The sequence below is a fragment of the Nomascus leucogenys genome, chromosome 3 (genome assembly GCF_006542625.1).
Source record: "Nomascus leucogenys isolate Asia chromosome 3, Asia_NLE_v1, whole genome shotgun sequence".
NCBI classification, from domain to species: Eukaryota; Metazoa; Chordata; class Mammalia; order Primates; family Hylobatidae; genus Nomascus; species Nomascus leucogenys.
In genome coordinates this window covers 87,087,145-87,107,023 of record NC_044383.1, presented here as the reverse complement: position 1 = coordinate 87,107,023, position 19,879 = coordinate 87,087,145, and the positions used below count along the sequence as shown (strand labels likewise).

The window sequence follows — 19,879 nt, the reverse complement described above, 5'->3', positions numbered from 1 at the left end:
TCAATTTTTAGTGCTTCAGAAAATTTAAGAAACCTACAGTCTGGTATAGAAAGCATGTCATTAGCCCTCAGTTACCTATGTAATTAATTGAATAGAGCAGTGGGGAAAGGATAATTTTTTAAATTAACTTTTTGACATTTAAATATATTTTTTAAGAAGAAAATTTGCCATACTTCCATTTTGAAACAGTACCGTGAACATCTAACTCAAAGTACAGACTACTATGTTACCTTACGGATTATTTCTTCTTCTTGTTCGAATTTCAAATGACTGGATTTATCTTTCATGAAATAATCTTGAGAGTAAAGTTGCCTTCTGGTTTTCTAACTGATACCTTTCTGGATTATGGAAAATATAAGGTCTGTCGAATTCAAGGATGTATAACTGTTTCTCTAAATCATTTTATGTTTCTAATTCCCTAGTCCTCCCATCCACATAATAAGAAACAACTAAATCTAGTTTATTTCTAGGTTTTCTCAGGGCAGGTTTTGTTTACTCAGTCATGCTTTGCTTTAAAACTCCCACCCAATTTTCTACCTGGAATTACCCTAAATTCATTTTACTTTCCATTGACAACAATGGTTAACTCAACTACTCTTGTTTGGTCAGTGTCTAACAGAACAAGAGTAATTTGTTGTTAGTAATCATTTCAGTGTTGAAGTCCACAAATGGTTTTAATTTTTTTACCAATTGAGACAGATTTAGGTTTTGTTCTATAACATACATATACTTGTTATTCAAATGACTTTCCGGATTGGAAAAAAAAGGATATAGCATTATATTTGGCTTATAGGGCACTCCCCCAGAAAAGCATCCAGTATGTCAATATGGTAAATGTGGTTATTTGCGTGACATATTTGTTGAAATGCCAGATCTGTAATGGGTATATAAGAATTTGTGTTAAGCTTTTTCTGCTTGTCTAAGGAACTAAGGATTACTATAATCTATTATTTACAATACAATATTCGGTATTGTGCATGTTTTTCAATTATTATATAGCCATCCTGTTGGGTCTTTTCAGAATTACTGGATCTTCAGCCTTTACCAATCACAGCTTTGGGATGTAAAGCATATGAAGCCCTGTACAACTTCAGCCACTTTAACCCTGTACAGACACAAATATTTCATACACTGTATCACACGGATTGTAATGTCCTACTTGGAGCACCTACTGGATCGGGAAAGACTGTTGCAGCTGAATTAGCCATTTTCAGAGTCTTCAACAAATACCCTACTTCAAAGGTCTGTTGAAAGAATCATACTTACATTTAATTAGAAAAGACAGTTCATAATCTCTAAATTAGACAGTTCTAAATGTATTAGCAGGGTCCAATGAATAGATTTGTCACTCTCAGTGAATTTCTCAGGGGACCAGATCAATACAGGTATACCGTGAAGATATCATGGGTTTGGCTATATTCTACCTCAATATAGTGAATGTCACAATAAAGCAAGTCACACAAATTTTTTGGATTCCTAGTGCATATAAAAATTCTGTTTATACTATACCATAACCTATTAAGTGTGTAATAGCATTATGTCTAAAAAATATACATAGCTAAATTTGAAAATACTTTATTACTAAAAAATACTATCAATCATCTCAGCCTTTAATGAGTCTTAATCTTTTTGCTAGTTAAGGGTTTTGCCTCAATATTGATGGCTGCTGACTGATCATGGTTGTGGCTACTGAAGGTTGGAGTAGCTGTGGCCATTTCTTAAAATAAGACAACAATGAAGTTTGCCACATTGATTGACTCTTCCTTTCATGAAAAATTTTTCTGTAGCATGTGATGCCGCCTGATAGCATTTTACCCACAATAGAACGTGTTTCAAAATGAGTCAACCCTCTCAAACCCTGCCACTGCTTTCTGAACTAAGTTTATGTAATATTCTAAATCCTTTTTGTCATTTCAGCAATGGTCACAGTATCTTTGTCATCAGTAGATTCTACCGCAAGAAACACCTTTTCTTTGCTCATCCATGAGAAGCAACTCCTCATCTGTTCATTTTATCAGGCGATTATAACAATTCAGTTATATCATCAGGCTCCACTTCTAATTCTAGTTCTCTTGCTGCTTCCACCACATCTGCAGTGCCTTTCCCTACTGAGGTCTTGAACCCCTCAGTCATCCATGAAGGGTGGAATCAACTTCTTCCTAACTCCTGTTAATGTTGATATTTTGACCTCCTCCCAAGAATCATGAATGTTCTTAATGGCATCTGGAATGGTGAATTCTTTCCAGAAGATTTTCAACTTACTCTGCCCACGTCCATCAGAAGAATCACTCTCTATGGTCTTATGAAACATATTTCTTAAGTAAAAAGATAGGAAAGCCAAAATTACCCCTAGATCCCTGGAGTGCAGAATAGATCTTATGTTAGCAGGCATGAAAACAACATTCATCTCTTTGTACATTTCCATCAAAGCTTTGGAGTGTGATTAGATGCATTGTCAATGAGCAGTCACATTTTGAAAGGAATCTTTTTTTCTAAGCAGTAGATCTCAACAGTGGGCTTAAAATATTCAATAAACCATGCTGTTGAGTAGATATGCTGTCATCCAGGCTTTGTTGTTCCATTTTTAGAGCAAAGGCAGGGGCGATTTAGCATAATTCTTAAGGACCCTAGGGTTTTCAGAATGGTAAATGAGCATTGGCTTCAACTTCAAGTCACCAGTTGCATTAGTCCCTAACAAGAAAGTTAGCTTCAGCCGGGCGCGATGGCTCACGCTTGTAATCCCAGCACTTTGGGAGGCCAAGGCGGGCAGATCACGAGGTCAGGAGATCGAGACCATGGTGAAACCCCGTCTCTACTAAAAATACAAAAAAATTAGCCGGGCGTGGTGGGGGGTGCCTGTAGTCCCAGCTACTCGGAGAGGCTGAGGCAGGAGAATGGCGTGAACCCGGGAGGCGGAGCTTGCAGTGAGCTGAGATTGCGCCACTGCACTCCAGCCTGGGCAACAGAGCCAGACTCTGACTCAAAAAAAAAAAAAAGTTAGCTTCTCCTTTGAAGCTTTGAAGCCAGGCATTGACTTCTCCTCTGTACCTGTGAAAGTCCTTGATGACATCCTCTTCCAATATTAGGCTATTTTGTATACATTAAAATTCTTTTGTTTGTTGTAGCCACCTTCATCAATTTTCTTAGCTATGTTTTCCAGATAAATTGCTGCAGCTTCTACATCAGCACTTGCTGCTTCACCTGGCACTTTATAGAGGTGAATTCTTTCTTGAAACCTTGTGAAACAAGCTTCAAACTTTTCTTCTGGATCATCTTCACCACTCTCAGCCTTCACAGAATTGAAGAGAATTTGGGGCTTGCTCTAGAGTAGGCTTTAGGTTATGGAAATATCATGGTTGATTTGATCTTCTGTCTGCACCACTCAGGCTTTCTCCATATCAGGAATAAAACTTTCACTTTCTTATCATTCTTGTGTTCAATGAATTAGCACTTTTCATTTCCTTCAAGAACATGTCCGTTGCATTCAAAACTTGGCTAACTCCTTGGTATTAAGAGGCCTAGTTTTTGGCCTATCTCAGCTTTTGACATGCCTTCCTCCCTAAGCTTAATCATTTCTAGCTTTTGATTTAAAGTGAGAGACATGCAACTCTTCCTTTCACTTGAACATTTAGAGGCTATTGTAGGGTTATTAATTGACCTAATTTCAGTATTGTTTTGTCTTAGGGAAGAAGGAAGCCTGAGGAGAAGGAAAGAGATGGGAGAACAGCTGGTCAGTGGAGAAGTTAGAACACACACAATTATCAATTAAGTTTGTCATCTTATATGGTGTAGTTCATGACACTACAAAACAATTACAATGATAACATAAAAGATCACCGACCACAGATCACCATAACTGATATAATAATACAGAAAAAGTTAGAAATATTGGTAGAATTAACAAAATGTAACAGAGGAATGAAGTGAGCACATACTGTTGGAAAAATCAATAGAATTGCTATTGATAGAATTGCTTGATGTGGGGTTGCCACAAACCTCCAATTTGTAAAAAAAACATCTGCAAAGTGCAGTAAAATGGGCTATGCCTATATTAGGTTAATTTGCAGCAGGAAAATTTACCTTAAACTTTGTAGTCCTCCAGTTGAAATTCTAATGTACGTAGTGACACACAAATCCTTTCCTCATTGTAAGATTTCTACAATTCATAGATAATTTCACTGTGAGAAACCCACTTCATAAGCAAAGTTAAACAATACAAAGTAATTCATAATCAAATCTTTTCTGTATGAAGAAAATGCTAGTGCTTTAATATAGTTTGATTATACATATTAAATATAGAGTAGCTTTTATATGACTTCTACAAATGGCCATATTATTTAATATCAAATAACATTACAAGTCAAGTAAGTATTGCTTTAAAGCTTTCTTGAAGCATAATTTTTTTAACTTTCCTAGTATTTATTATTTTTAATAAAAATTATGTATATTTAAGGTATACAATGTGATGTTTTGATATATATTGTCAAGTGATTACTACAGTCAAGCTAATTAACATACCTATCACTTCAAATAGTTATCTTTTTTGTGGTGAGAACACATAAAATCTATTCTCTTAGCAAATTTCAAGTATATAATGCAGTACTATTAACTGTAATCACCATGCTGTATATTAGGTGTCTAGTACTTATTCGTTCATGATAAATGAAACTTTATACCTGTTGACCAGTATCTTCTCATTCCCTCTTCCTCACCCCTGGTAACCAATATCCTACTTTTTCCTTCTATGAATCCAACTTTTGAAAATTCCATGTGTAAGTGAAATTATGCAGTATTTTTCTTTCTATGTCTGGCGTATTTCACTTAACATAATGTCCCTTGGGTTCATCTATATTGTTGAAAATGGCTGATTTCATTCTTCTTTAAAGCTGAATAATATTTCAGTGTGTGTGTGTGTACATATATATCACATATATAAATACACACATACATATATTACAATTTCTTTATCTATCTTGAGGCACTTGGATTGTTTCCATATCTGGGCTATTCTAAGTAAAGCTGCAATGAACATGGGAGTGCAGATATCTCTTTAAGATACTGATCTCATTTCCTTTGGATATATACCCAAAAGCGGGATTGCCGGATAGTTCTATGCTTAATTTTTAAAGAAATTCCAGATTGTCTTCCATAATGGCTGTACAGTTTATATTACCACCAATCATGTGCAGTAACATTTACCTTTTCTCCACATCCTCACCTACATGTGTGTTTTTTTTTCTTTTTTCTTTTCTTTTTCTTTCTTTTTTTTTTTTTTTTGAGGAGATGGGGTCTCACTGTGTTGCCCAGACTGGCCTTGAACTTCTGGGCTCAAGCAGTCCTCCTGCCTCAGCCTCCTGAGTAGCTGGGACTGCAGGTTTGTGCCACATGCCCGGCTGTCTTTTGTCTTTTGATAATAGCTATTTTAATAGGTGTAAATGGATGTCTTATTGTGATTTTAATTTGCATTTCCTTGACGATTAGTTATGTTGAGCACCTTTTCATGTATCCAATGGCCATTTGTGTGTTTTCTTTTGAAAAAAAATGTGTATTCAGATATTTTGCCCATTTTTAATTGAATAATTTGGGTTTATCTGCTATCGAGTTGTGTAAGTTTCTATTTTGGATTGTAACTTTTTATTAGATATTTAGTGCCCGCTTATCCTCAGGTGATACATTCCAAAACCCCGATGGATGCCTGCAACCTGATGGTATTGAACCCATTTGGGTAGCGGGAAGGGAGAGATAAGGAGAGAATTGTTAAAGGATGAAAAATTACAGCTGAATAGAAAGAATAAATTCTAGTGTTGTATACGACTGTAGAAGGACTGTGGTTAACAATAATATATAATATGGTTTCACATAGCTAGAAGAAGGATATTGAAGGTTCCCAACACAAAGAAATGATAAATGTTTGAGATGATGGATATGCTAATTACCCTGATCTGATCACTATACATTATATGTATCAAAACATCACTATGTATCCCATAAATATGTGCAATTATTATGTGTCAAGTAAAAACAAATAAAAAGTAAAAAAAGAAATGGTATAGTAGTACAGTACTATGTCCTTTATAAATATGTACTTAAGAAAAGTGTATTAAAATTTAATACTGTGGCAGTATCACAGTGCTTTTGTTCAAGTAACCCTTACATTACTTAGTAATGGACCCAAAGCACAAGAGTAGTGATGCTGGCAATTCGGATTTGCCAAAGAGAAGACAAAGTGTTTCAAGTGAAAAGATGAAAGTTCTTGACTTAATAAAAGAAAAAAAAATCATATGCTGAGACTGCTAAGATCTATGGTAAGAACAAACATTCCATCTGTGAAATCATAAGAGGGAAATCATAAGAAATTTGTGCCAGGCCAGGTGCAGTTGCTCACACCTGTAATCCCAGCACTTTGGGAGGATTTTCATTCATGTTTTCCACCCACAAATTTAATACCTTTTTTATCTTAACTAAGCATTTATCGTGTACTGTGGCCATAATTTTTGCAGTTTGAGGTTCAACATCAAAACTGGCACAAATTTCTTTTTTCTTTTCTTTTTTTTTTTTTTGAGACGGAGTTTTGCTCTCGTTGCTCAGGCTGGAGTGCAATGGCGCAATCTCTGCTCACCGCAACCTCTGCCTCCCGGATTCAAGCAATTCTCCTGCCTCAGCCTCCCGAGTAGCTGGGATTACAGGCATGTGCCACCACGCCCGGCTAATTTTTGTATTTTTTTTTAGTAGAGACGGGGTTTCTCCATGTTGATCAGACTGGTCTGAAACTCCTGACCTTAGGTGATCCACCCACCTTGGCCTCCCAAAGTGCTGGGATTACAGGCGTGAGCAACCTCACCCGGCCTGGCACAAATTTCTTATGATTTCCTTCTTACGATTTCACAGATAGAATGTTTGTTCTTACCATAGATCTTAGCAGTCTCAGCATATGATTTTTTTTTTCTTTTATTAAGTCAAGAACTTTCATCTTTTCACTTGAAACACTGTCTTCTCTTTGGCAAATCCGAATTGCCAGCATCACTACTCTTGTGCTTTGGGTCCATTACTAAGTAATGTAAGGGTTACTTGAACAAAAGCACTGTGATACTGCCACAGTCTTTCTAGTAAACCAGACAGTTACTAAGTGACTAATGGTTGGGGAGTGGTTACAGCCTGAATACTCTGGACAAAGGGATGATTCATGTTCCAGGCTGAATTGAGTGGGACAGTGTAAGATTCCATCATGCTACTTAGAAGGGTACATAATTTAAAACTTATGAATTATTTCTAGAATTTTTCATTTAACATTTTTGGACGACAGTTGACTACAAGTAATTGGAAGCATGGAAAGGGAAGGCACTAAGACAGAACTAATGTATATGGTTTGCAAATATTTTTTTTCGTTTTGTCATTTCTTTCATTTCGCATTGTCTGTTGATTTTATTTATTTATTTATTTTCCGTGTAGAAGCTTTTTAGTTTGTTGTACACCTATTTGTTTATTTTTGCTTTTGATGCTATGTCCCAAAAAGCATCGCCAAGACCAGCTTCGAGGAGCTTTTTCCTTATGTTTTCTTCTAAGAATTTTGTGGTTTGAGATCTTATATTTAATTATTTAATCCATTGTGAGTTAATTTTTGTATATGGTATATGGCAGTAGTTCTTTTACTTGTGAATATACAGTCTTCCCAACATCATTTATTGAAGAGATTATCTTTTCCTTATTGTATGTATGCTTCAGGCCCTTGTTGAAGATTAGTTGACCTTGTATGTGTGGTCTGATTTCTGGGCTCTCTTTTCTGTTCCACTGGTCTGTGTGCCTCTTTTTATGTCAGGTCCATATTTCCACACTGTTATGATTACTGTAGCTTTGTAATATAGTTTGAAACCAGGAAATGTGATGCATCTGACTGGTTTTCTCCCTTAAAATTGCTTTGGCTGTTCAAGGTCTTTGTGCTTCCATGTGAATTTTAGGATTTGTTTTTTCTATTTCTGTGAAAAATGCCATTGGAATTCTGATAAGGATTGCATTTAAACTGAAGATTGCTTTGGGTTGTATGACCATTTCAACAATATTAATTATTCTAGTCCATGAACATGGGATATCTTCTCATTTATTTGTGTTTTCTTCAGTTTCTCTTCAACGTTTTATAGTTTTCAGTGTACAATTTTTTACCTCTTTAGTTAACTTTATTCCTAAGTACTTTATTCTTTTTGGTGCTATTGTAAGTGGGACTGTCTTCTTGATTTTTTTTTTGATAGTTTGCTAATAGTATATATTCTACTGGTTTATATATGGTGACTTTGTGTCCTTCAAGCGTGTTGAATTTATTAATTCTAACAGTTTTTTATGTCGTATTTAGAGTTTTCTTGTTCTTAATTTTGTGAGTACATCACACTAAAATAGAAACATTTACAGAGATGTTGTGATTGGAATTGTGGGCTAGTTTCCTCATCATTTATGATTTCAGAAATGTCTTAACATCCTTTTGTAGTGTTTCCTAATTAGTGGCTTTTCTTCCCTACTTAACCCTAAGTTTTCCTACTTTTCAGTCTCTCTAATATGTGGTTATTGATCTCTAGAGACATGTTAATATAACAGTAGAGCTCTACTCTAAATTAGAAACATAAAGGGAATACATTTTGTATAGGTTTGTATTGCTATAGACCAGCTTTTATTTATTTTTTTGAAACCTAAAGTGTACTGTCAGCATCTTCATAAAATCTGCATTAAAATTTAAACAAGTTTATTTCACTTCAAAACTTCAACATCAGTACATTTATTCATGAAAGAGTAACATACATCTCAAATAAATATTAATCATAATAATAGAAAAAAATTTTTTCATCAGAACCCTAATTTTCTCTTATAATGTGTATCTCATAATTTGTTTTGTTTTTATTATGTAGAATATAATTTCAAGTAAAATGCCTGAGGAAAATACCTCTGATGCTTTTTTAAAAGTAATTTAAATTCATCTACATTAATATTTTTTATGAATAGAATGTTTGTGATGTGTTACATTTCTGTCTTATTTTGGATAAATGTAGTTTGAGTTAATGACTTTTTCCCATTGATTTAAAAATTTGAGTATTCAGAATTAAAAGATACATTTTAAAACCACACTGTCATATTTTGACAAAGTTTTTGGAGTTTACTTTTATTTGAAAATGCCATCACTATTTTCATGAGTATTTTTGGCTATTCTCTCCTTTTTAGGCGGTATATATTGCACCCCTAAAAGCCCTAGTACGTGAAAGAATGGATGATTGGAAAGTTAGAATAGAAGAAAAACTTGGTAAAAAGTAAGTTCTTACTTTTACTCAAAAGATACGCTTTGAATTGACTAAAAGGACCAGGAAATAAGAGTTGAATAAAACTGTTGAATGGTTTTACAGTGATTTTCATAGTCTTTTATTTAACTGCTGAATGGTTTTACAATGATTTTCAGTCTTTTATTTAAAGATATGTACCTACTATTAAAATAATATCAATATTCCCATTGTTTTAAGATTGAAAATGAAATCTTCTAAATTACTTAACGTGAGTACTTTTATTTGGCAGGATAACTTTTTCAAAATATTTTCATTCTAAAACAAAACAAAAATAAGTTCTGTCTCTCTATTTTTTTCATATTATGTAGAATAACTTCCAGAAACTGCTTAGAAGGCATTTTGCTTGTAAATTATTTATGAAAAAGCAGAAGTTCTTTGAAAAACACGATGTGGGGTTTTTTTCATTAATAATTTAATATACTACAAGGTTATTCATTGCAGTATTATTTTAAATAGTAAAAGATTACAGAGAAACGAATTTCCAACAGAGCATCAGTAAGTAAATTATAGTACATTCACACAATGTAAAATATTGTATTACTCTGTAAAAAATAAACTATGTGAGTTCTTTTTATATGGAAAGAATGATCTCCAAAGATAATGTAAAAAAAAAAAATTAAGTATCCTAGCTTATGTTTTTTCAAAATGATAAAGAATATGAATATGTGGTTCTTTTCAGAATGAGAACTAGCTGTCTATAGGATAGGGATGTTATGGAGACTATTCTCTATATTCTTTGAGCCATGTGAATATATTTCATATTCAAAATAATATATAAAATGTAAATCTTTAAAATAAACAAGGACAAGTAGATACTTTGTGAACATTATGCTTAGAGGAACCCGTTTTGCCCTTTTTCTTATTTTCCAAGTCTTAACACAGATTAGAAATATTAGGCTGGGCGTGGTGGCTCATGCCTGTAACCTTGGCACTGTGGGAGGCTGAGGCGGGTGATCACCTGAGAAAAGGAGTTGGAGACCGCCTGGCCGACATAGTGAAACCCCATCTCTACTAAAAATAAAAAAGGAGCTGGACGTGGTGGTGTATGCCTGTAATCCCAGCTACTTGGAAACAGGAGAATCGCTTGAACCCGGGAGGTAGAGGTTGCAGTGAGCTGAGATCAAACCACTACACTCTAGCCTGGGTGACAAAATGAGACTATGTCTCAAAAAAAAAAATAAAAAATAAAAAAAGAAAGAAAAGAAATTATTTTAGTAATTACTTAAAATTTGGTGTTGGCCTAGAGCTAATCCTATGTAATTAGGAATTCTTAGGTAATTCCTCTAGATCTGCATAGGTTTTTCTTTTCCTTCTCTCTCGCTGTATGACTGTGATCTGCTTAGAATGAGTTGGTACATATTTGCTCTGGCTTATCTTGTTTTCATCCTAATACATTTCATTTTGGCTATAAAATCTATAGAAAATTCCAATCTAAGGAAAGATACGAGTTTGCACACAATCTAAATTACACATAATTTTAAATTTACACATAATCCTAAATATTCTTAATGAATGCCTTTTTTTGTCTCCATAAAGTAACACTTGCCTTCATTAAAAAAAACTTTATTCCAACGTAGGGACAAGGAAGTATGAGTTCAACTTTATAAAATCACCTAGGATGGAGTTTCTATAAACATAATTAAAGCAAAGTTTGATATCCTTGCATATCTGTTTAAAAGTTAGATATGTCAGTGATTGGAATTTATATGACCTTCATTTTATGGCAAGAAATTTTCTTAGAGTTTTTAAGAAATGTACATTTTGGACTCAACTTGGAAAATTTCAAAAATCAAAGGTAGATAAAGTAATTTTAAGCCTTATAAAATTTTATTTTAAAAGAGATAGGTTTTTGCATTTCCAAGGTCATTTGTTACTTGAAAAGGTTCTGGGATCATTTTTATATTTCCCTCCAGAGTTATTGAACTAACAGGGGATGTGACTCCTGATGTGAAATCCATTGCCAAGGCTGACCTTATCGTCACTACGCCAGAGAAGTGGGATGGAGTCAGCAGAAGCTGGCAAAATAGGAACTATGTTCAGCAAGTCACTATTCTCATCATAGATGAGATCCATCTGCTTGGTAGGTACCACTGTATCTAAAGCCAGTTTACAAACTTTAACTTTGTAAATTATTAGTATTATTTTTAATTTGCATGTAATATTTATATATATTTCTGGGACACAATGTGATTTTTTGATATACGTATATAATGTGGAATTATTAAATCAAGATAATTAACATCTATCACCTTACGTATAAATTGTGGTGAAACATAAAAAATTTTATCTTAGTGTATTAATCTGTTCTCACATTGCCATAAAGGAATACCTGAGACTGGGTAATTTATTTTTAAAAAGAAGTTTAATTGGCTCAAGATTCTATAGGCTGTATAGTAAACATAGTGGCTCCTGCTTCTGGGGAGGCCTCAGGAAGCTTTCAGTCATGACTGAAGGCAAAGCAGGAGAGAGCTTCTTACATGGCAAGAGCAGGAACAAGAGAGGAAGGTGGTGGGGGAGGTGCTACATGCTTTTAAACAACTAGATCTCATGAGAATTTACTCACTGTCATGAGAATAGCACCAAGAGGATGGTGCTCAGCCATTTAGGAGAAACAGCCCCCATTATCCTATCACCTCCTACTAGGCCCCACCTCCAACATTGGAGATTACAGTTCAACATGCAATTAGCAATTTTGCAATTTAGCAATGTTGAAATATACAATATATTATTATTAACTGTTGTCACACTGCTGTACAATTGATCTGACAAACTTATTTCTCCTGTCCAACTGAAACATTGTACCCTTTGACCACCATCTCTCTATTCCCTTCTCTTGTAACTCCAACCCATGCCCCTAGACTCTGTTAACCACATTTCTACTCCTTACTTCCATGAGGTCAGTTTTTTTTAATTCAACATCCAAGTGACATCATGCACTAGGAGTGGGATTGCAGAATCCTTTGGTAGTTGTATCTTTAGTTGTTTTTTTTTTTGAGGAAGCTACGAACTTTTCCTTTTGTAGTTGCTGCGGTGGCCAACACAGACTTGTTAAATGATTAACATTGATTTTTCCCTATTTTCTAGGGGAGGAAAGAGGCCCTGTTCTAGAGGTCATTGTATCTCGAACAAATTTTATCTCATCACACACAGAAAAGCCTGTTAGAATAGTTGGACTATCTACTGCATTAGCTAATGCCAGAGACCTTGCTGACTGGCTCAATATTAAGCAGGTATGTAGAAGATTGATAAATTATGCATTTCTTTAGTAGTGTAACTTTGATGATTCCTTTTAAGAGATATTATAACATTATAAAATTCAATATAAAAATTGAAAATGGTTTCTCTCTCATATTTACTCTAGATGGGCTTGTTTAACTTCCGACCATCAGTACGCCCAGTTCCACTGGAAGTTCACATTCAAGGCTTTCCAGGTCAACATTACTGTCCTCGTATGGCTAGTATGAACAAGCCTGCATTTCAGGGTAAGCTTCAGATTCTTGGAATAAAATATTAACCATTGTTTATGGTAGCTATCAAATGTCTTCTAATTGGTGTTGGTTTCTTTGAAAGGATGATACTGGTCCAGCTTCTACAAATATCTAAAACTGTTTGTCTCAACTGTTAAGGAATACAAATATATGTTAAATTACCTTTTGAAAATTGGAGACATTTCACAAATGGTAATGACTTTGTAGTAGAATAAAAGTACGTAATTAAAAAAAGTTATCAGAGTTTTCTTAATATTAATCAAAGTGTTTTTATGATAGTAGCTTGAACAAATGAGAAATGGAAGCTACAGGTCAAAAACATCTCATAATCCTTTTTATGAGAAATCATAAAACTTAGAAATTTCAGTTCTTTAGTACAGTGCTTCTGTTTTTAGTTTTTCCTCTTCTAACGAATTAGGCAAACAGGAAAGATTTAAGAATAGCACTCCTATTTTACTGAAACATGTTTTATTTGGGCTGCATAAAGAATATTTATTATATCAATTAAAAATAACCTCAAAAATAAATCCTCAAATGTGAACTGCTGTTGATTGTGTGGTGACAGTTGTGAGGTGACTTTTTAGCTGCTGTAATTAGCCTTATGACAGAAGCAAAGTATTGATTGTGAACTAGAGACCAATCTTGGCAGTTCAGATTATTTACACCTCCACAGAAGCATTGTACAAAATCACTAATGAACAATAAATCTGCCGTGAGCTGTTCAGCCACACCTGTTCTTTCAGCAGCAAAAATCCATTAAATGTTGAGGTTTAAAGAAAGACAGAGATCCATTTATATTTATGTGTCCAAATGATACCAATATTGTACTAATATGTGTATTTTAAATGGTGTATCTCTAATATGATTTATCAAAGCTTTATCATTTACATTCTGTAACATTCTGATAAACAATAGAAAGAGAAATAAGATAAATGAATTTATTTTTCATAATATATATTGTTGAAATTGCATATATCTATATGGAATGACTGCATACCATTGATGGAAAGGAAGCATTTTGTGTTATATAAATCAATAGTAAATAACTAAAGTACTTACACTTCCATAGAAATGGTATCAGCACAGCAGCTATACTTATGTACTATTTATTATACCTGTAGTGATTACTATATTTCTTTGAGTTTAGAAATATGATTGTGTGATAGCCTTATTTCTCATAGTTAGGATGTAAATAAAGTCAAGGTCATGTCAACATTTCCAATATAAACCTTGTTTCCCAGCCCATAAAAAGAAATTCTGCAGCTCACATTTCAAACAAGAAATTACAAAGAGGTTGAACTTTTTATATAAAATTTTTAAATATCTCTGACTGTTTTAAGAGAGTTGTGTAGACCTAAATATATATTCTACTCGTGGCATCTTAATCAGGTTTTTGGAAGCTATGTAAAGAAAGAAAAAAAAAACCTCATTTCAAGATAAACCAAATGATTTATATGGCTCTTTAATTATTTTTAAAGATTTGATTTACAGAATTTCCTTCAGTCTTGTTACTCTGGTTTGTGTTGACCAGAGTCATCTCATCTTCTTTGTGTTGACTACCATGTCCCATTACTCAGGTACTCATTCAGGCATAGTATTCTCTTCAGCCCTCTTCTACATTCTCTTGTCTGCCCTTCTCACACATATGCTTTTAGAAAAACAGAGGGAAAACTTTCTTCTGATTTATCTCTTAACCTGTTTACTGGTACAAATTCTCCTAATTTTTCTATCACTGATAACAAAAATAAAAGGAACTTTTTGTGGTCTTTCTAGACATTTTCCATCACGTGGCAGGACTTGATTTTCTCACCAGACCCCAGGACCAGTTAACTCTGTAGTATCACTGCTTAGGCAAACACAAATAGCTGAGAAACACAACTTAGCACAGAAAACTCGATTTAAGATTCAGTGTCCATGTATAGCTCTTAATGGAGAGTCTCAATCTTTAAGTTTCTCCTTCCTTGGCAACTCAGAATAGAAATGGGACCCAGCATAATTAAATCTTTTCTCTCCTAAGCAATATACTCTCTAGGTAGGGCCATCAACCTTTCTTTTCCTATTATCTGTCTAATATGCTGCCAGATCCATGTAGTACCTGCAATAATGCCACATTTCATGCCTAAATTGTTTACATCATTAGTTTTCACGTATCCATTTGATATCCTAATGAAATTCATATTCTGGGGTTAAGTAGCTTTCCATTTTACTTCCCACAACTTTTCAACAGCAATTAGAAGCCATTCTCCAGCCAAACCTGTTTTGATATTTGTCTCATCAAGACGTCAAACTCGTCTTACTGCTTTGGAATTGATCGCCTTCCTGGCTACTGAAGAAGATCCAAAGCAGTGGTTAAACATGGATGAAAGAGAGGTAAGCAACATATTTTATCTTCCACTACTTATAAGTTTCAGGTTATATTGTATTAGAATGAACATTACATATGTAAGTATATTATAGGGAAAGAAGAAATTCATAATACCGCCACCTTACCACACTATTAATATTCTGTTATAGTTTGTTCTAGTATAGGCCCACTTAATATTTATTTTCTATATTAATATTTATAGATTTTTCCTTTAACATTATCACCTATGTATATTGTAACATTCAACCATTTTCATATTCTTTGAGTATTCACTGCCCTCACTGAAGTTAAAATCAGTTTTGCAAAATTTGGGTTTTAAAAAATATATAATGATCTTTTTTAATTTTAGGAGGCACTAATATATAAAAATTTAAAATCTGTTATTATCCTTTCCCTAAGTAATAACTACCAGTAAAATTTTAAATTAGAATTTTTGTGTCTATGCAGTTATATTCCATTATGCAACTATTTCATAGTGGTTTTCTCCTGTAATTTAATAATCATGCATCTTTATTATTGTAGGTTTTTCTCTGTTTAAAATTATTTTCTCAGTATAGAGTTCTAAAGATAAAATTAGTGGGTCAAATAATGTGAATATTTTTACAGGTTTTCAGGTACACTGCTAATTACTTTCCAAAAGAACTGTACTTATTGGTGTCATCACCACTGATGTATGAATTATCAGAAGTATATGAGAGTAAGAGTTTTACTACATCCTCATTTGTTGCAACTTATTGGTATATTACAGATAAATTATTATCTTAATGTATGCCTTGATTTTTGGTTGGTTGAACTTTTTTTTCATATATTTACTAGTTGTCTTCTTTTTTCTTTGTTGTCTCTTCATTTCTTTTGGTCTTTCATCTATTCCAGTACAGCATTTATTTTGTAGATTTATATGAGAGCTTTGCCAAATTCAGAAAAATATGTACATATATAAAATTTTATATATTACTTTTCTCCATATGTATGTATTTCTATACATATATACATATTAATCTTTCACCTGCTGTATTAGGTAACTTTGCTAGTTTATTGCTTGTCTTTTTATCATAGTGTCTTTACAAATAGAAGACTTTGCATTTTATGTAATCCAGTTTGTTAGTATGATCCTTTATACTACATCTAAATATAGATATTCCTCCTCCTCTCTATAGCTTTAATATATAGTGATTGTTCTTTCTTACACTTTTCCAGTTTTGAAAAATATTTTCCTAAATTGAGTTACAATGAAAACAGATGAAATCAGTAGTAGCATAATTATTGCATTGTGATCTCTCCACCTACCCTCTTCAGTGTTCCCATTTTGTGATCTCATGCAGGCTAAAGAAGAGCAGTGCTGTTCGGCATCAGTAAAAAACAATGTTCCAAATCCACTGGTGTCCAGGATTAACAGTTAGCATATTTCTCCCCTTCTACTTCTCATGACTCCTTTAGAGTTAGTAGGACTGTTAGATAGTGCTGTATATATTACATTATTGTGTAATAGTTAACCGATATTTCAGAATGTTTTTGCTTAGTTCTATAGATGACCTTATTCACTAACAGACTCATAAATTAGCTTAATATGCAGGCTATCAAATGACTGCTTGAAGTAGAGTAATAGCGATCATTTTATCTTTTAAATTTTATCTTTATTTACTTACTGTTACTTGTATGGGTATACTAGATATTTAAGAAAATAATTTATGTCCAAAATAATGTTGTTAAAAGATTTTTTATCTTGTATTATTTAATTGATATCTGAATAATCATCCTGTTGTGTCTAAGGCAGTATCATAACTTAGGAGGCAAATGATGAAAAATAGATATATAAAATATTGATGACTCAGTTTATGTGCAGTATCTCTCTAGGCTTAATTTTATTGTATATGTTATCCTAAAAGTCTTCCAAATGGACACTTTTCTTTGAAGTTAAGATACAATGTACAAACCTACTAAACACACTTTGGGATGTTTGCTTAGAGTATATAGACATCGTGCATTTAGCACATATGTGACTCACATTAACTTCAAATGTGAACCTCATGTGCTCATATCAGGTATAGTACACTTCTACTGTTTTTTTTTTTTTTTAATTTTAATATATGAGACCTAAAGAATTGTAGATAGCTCAGACATTGTGTAGAATTACTTCTCTGTTTCATTTTTTTTTTTATCGGCAGAAAACGTTATCCACAAGGCTAGGTAGAAACTATAGAATATACTCGTGGTTTCTGCTGTTGTAGATTTTTCACTGCTAAAATAGGACACCTAGAAAACATTATTTTGTGTGTGTATAAAATGTTTATTATAAATTTATTATTGTATTTATTAAATATTTGTTCATAATTGTATTATTTTCATATTTTTTTCTTCAACTTTTATTTTACGTTCTAGGGTATATAAACAGGATGTGCAGGTTTGTTACATAGGTGTATTAGTCCGTTTTCATACCGCTATAAAGAACTACCCGAGACTGGGTAATTTATAAAGGAAAGAGGTTTAATTGACTCACAGTTCAGCATGGCTGGGGAGGTTTCAGGAAAGTTACAATCATGGTGGAAGGGGAAGCAAGACCCCTACCTCACAAGGCAGCAGGTAGTGGAAGTGCTGAGCGAAAGGGGAAGAGCCCTGTATAAAACCATCAGATCTTGTGAGAACTCGCTCACTATCACGAGAATAGCGTGGGGGAAACGGCCCCCATGATTCAATTACCTCCACCTGGTCTCTCCTTTGACATGTGGGGATTATGGGGATTACAGTTAAAGATGAGATTTGGGTTAGGGTCACAAAGCCTAACCATATCAATAGGTAAATATGTGCCATAGTGGTTTGCTGCACAGATCAACCCATCACCTAGGTATTAAGCCCAGCATCCGTTAGCTATTCTTCCTGATATTCTCCCTCCCACCATCCCCAACAGGCCCCAGTGTAGTTCCCGCCATATGTCCATGTGTTCTCATTGTTCAGCTCCTACATATAAGTGAGAACATGGGGTGTTTGGTTTTCTGTTCCTGCATTAGTTTGCTGAGGGTAACAGCTTCCAGCTCCATCCATGCCCCTGCAAAGGACATGATCTCATTTCTTTTCATGGCTGCATAGTATTCCATGTTACATATGTACCACATTTTCTTTACCCAGTCTATCACTGATGGGCATTTGGGTTGATTCCATGTCTTTGCTATTGTGAATAGTGCTACAGTGAACATACATGTGCACGTATCTTTATAATAGAACGATTTCTATTCCCTTGGGTATATGCCCAGTAATGGGATTTCTGGGTCAGATGATATTTCTGCCTCTAGATCCTTGAGGAATTGCCACACTGTCTTCCACAATGGTTGAACTAATTTACATTCCCACCAACAGTGTAAAAGTGTTACTTTTTCTCCACAACCTTGCCTGCATCTATTGTTTTGGACTTTTTAATAATTGCCATTCTGACTGATGTGAGATGGTACCTCACTATGGTTTTGCTTTGCACTTCTCTAATGATCAGTGATGCTGAGCCTTTTTTCATATGTTTGTTGGCCACATTGTCTTCTTTTGAGAAGTATCTGTTCATATCCTTTGCCCACCTTTTAATGGGGTTCTTTTTTCTTGTAAATTTGTTTAAGTTCCTTGTAGACTCTGAAAATTAAATCTGTTAGTTTTATTATTGTATTTATTAACATAAATATTTGTTATAAATGTACTATTTATTTAAATGTATTATAAAATAGGACAGATAGAAATATTATGTCATTTCCAGACATTTTGTTTCACCACACCCATCTCAAGAATAAGGCAAACTATGCTTTACTACTGACTCTAAAAGCAATCACCTTTAAAATGAAAATTTCAGAAGGTTTACAACTGATTACTATGTAAATTCAATGTGATACTGAAGCATACTATAAAGCAGGTGTTTTAGTTGTTGAACTCCTAGATAATTAGCCCTAAATAATTAATAGGAAAACTTTTTAACATTTTGGTCTTCGTGTGGGTTACTTTCCATAATATTATGGGCTGGAAGCTTAGTGGTTGCTTCCATTGCTGCTCCTTGTGTAGTGTTAAATTGATGTTCTGTGGCAGGACATGGGTAATTGGTTAAGACTCTAGTGTTGACAACTTGAGCATTCAAAGGAAGCACAGCAGCAGTTATCCTGGCAACTATGAAGTAGTGTGTCTGGCATAGAAGAGCATTCAAATTATTCTGCTGTTGAGTGACCTTAAGTCAAGAACTGTCTATTGATATTCGGGCTGGGGGCATGGAGAGTAAAAAAAGCGAGGGTAAATCACAAGAGGCTAGAGAGAGAATATGACTAAGAAGAGTATATGTGTTCTCATTAATTTACTGGCAAAGGCAAAAAGAGTTATTCATCTGTCTTCTTAATCCAGTATAGTTTCAAAGTATTAGGAAGCAGAAAGACACCTTCAAGTGTATCATTGATGTAAAGTTATACTGCATCAGGAAACCCCAAAGGAAATACCTTTCCATATTGTCATTAGGAATCCTTATTGCAGTGGTTTCAAAAGTTTGTGGGTATATGCTACCATGTAACCTGAATTCTGCTACTTCTGCCACTAACCTCAAGCTGTTATTGGATCTTTGCATCATTCTCTCAAGCTTCAAGTCAAGACAGAAAGAGTTGAATGCCTGAGTTTCCATCTCTGGCATGCAGCAGAAAAAAGGAATCTCCTCCCTTCTTTGGCTTCTGTCATAGGTGGTGACATTCAGATACTGG

At 34.0% G+C, this 19,879-nt stretch overlaps 1 protein-coding gene across 1 annotated transcript in view; it reads left to right on the top strand.

The window, feature by feature from the left end:
• The window catches only part of ASCC3 (activating signal cointegrator 1 complex subunit 3), a 393,050-nt gene that overhangs the window by 251,382 nt on the left and 121,789 nt on the right, over nt 1-19,879 (top strand). The window contains exons 25-30 of the mRNA XM_030809499.1: nt 1,022-1,242; nt 9,202-9,287; nt 11,231-11,397; nt 12,402-12,547; nt 12,679-12,799; nt 15,033-15,175. Of these exons, the coding sequence (XP_030665359.1) occupies nt 1,022-1,242; nt 9,202-9,287; nt 11,231-11,397; nt 12,402-12,547; nt 12,679-12,799; nt 15,033-15,175 (884 nt within the window). The remainder of the gene's footprint in view (nt 1-1,021; nt 1,243-9,201; nt 9,288-11,230; nt 11,398-12,401; nt 12,548-12,678; nt 12,800-15,032; nt 15,176-19,879) is intronic.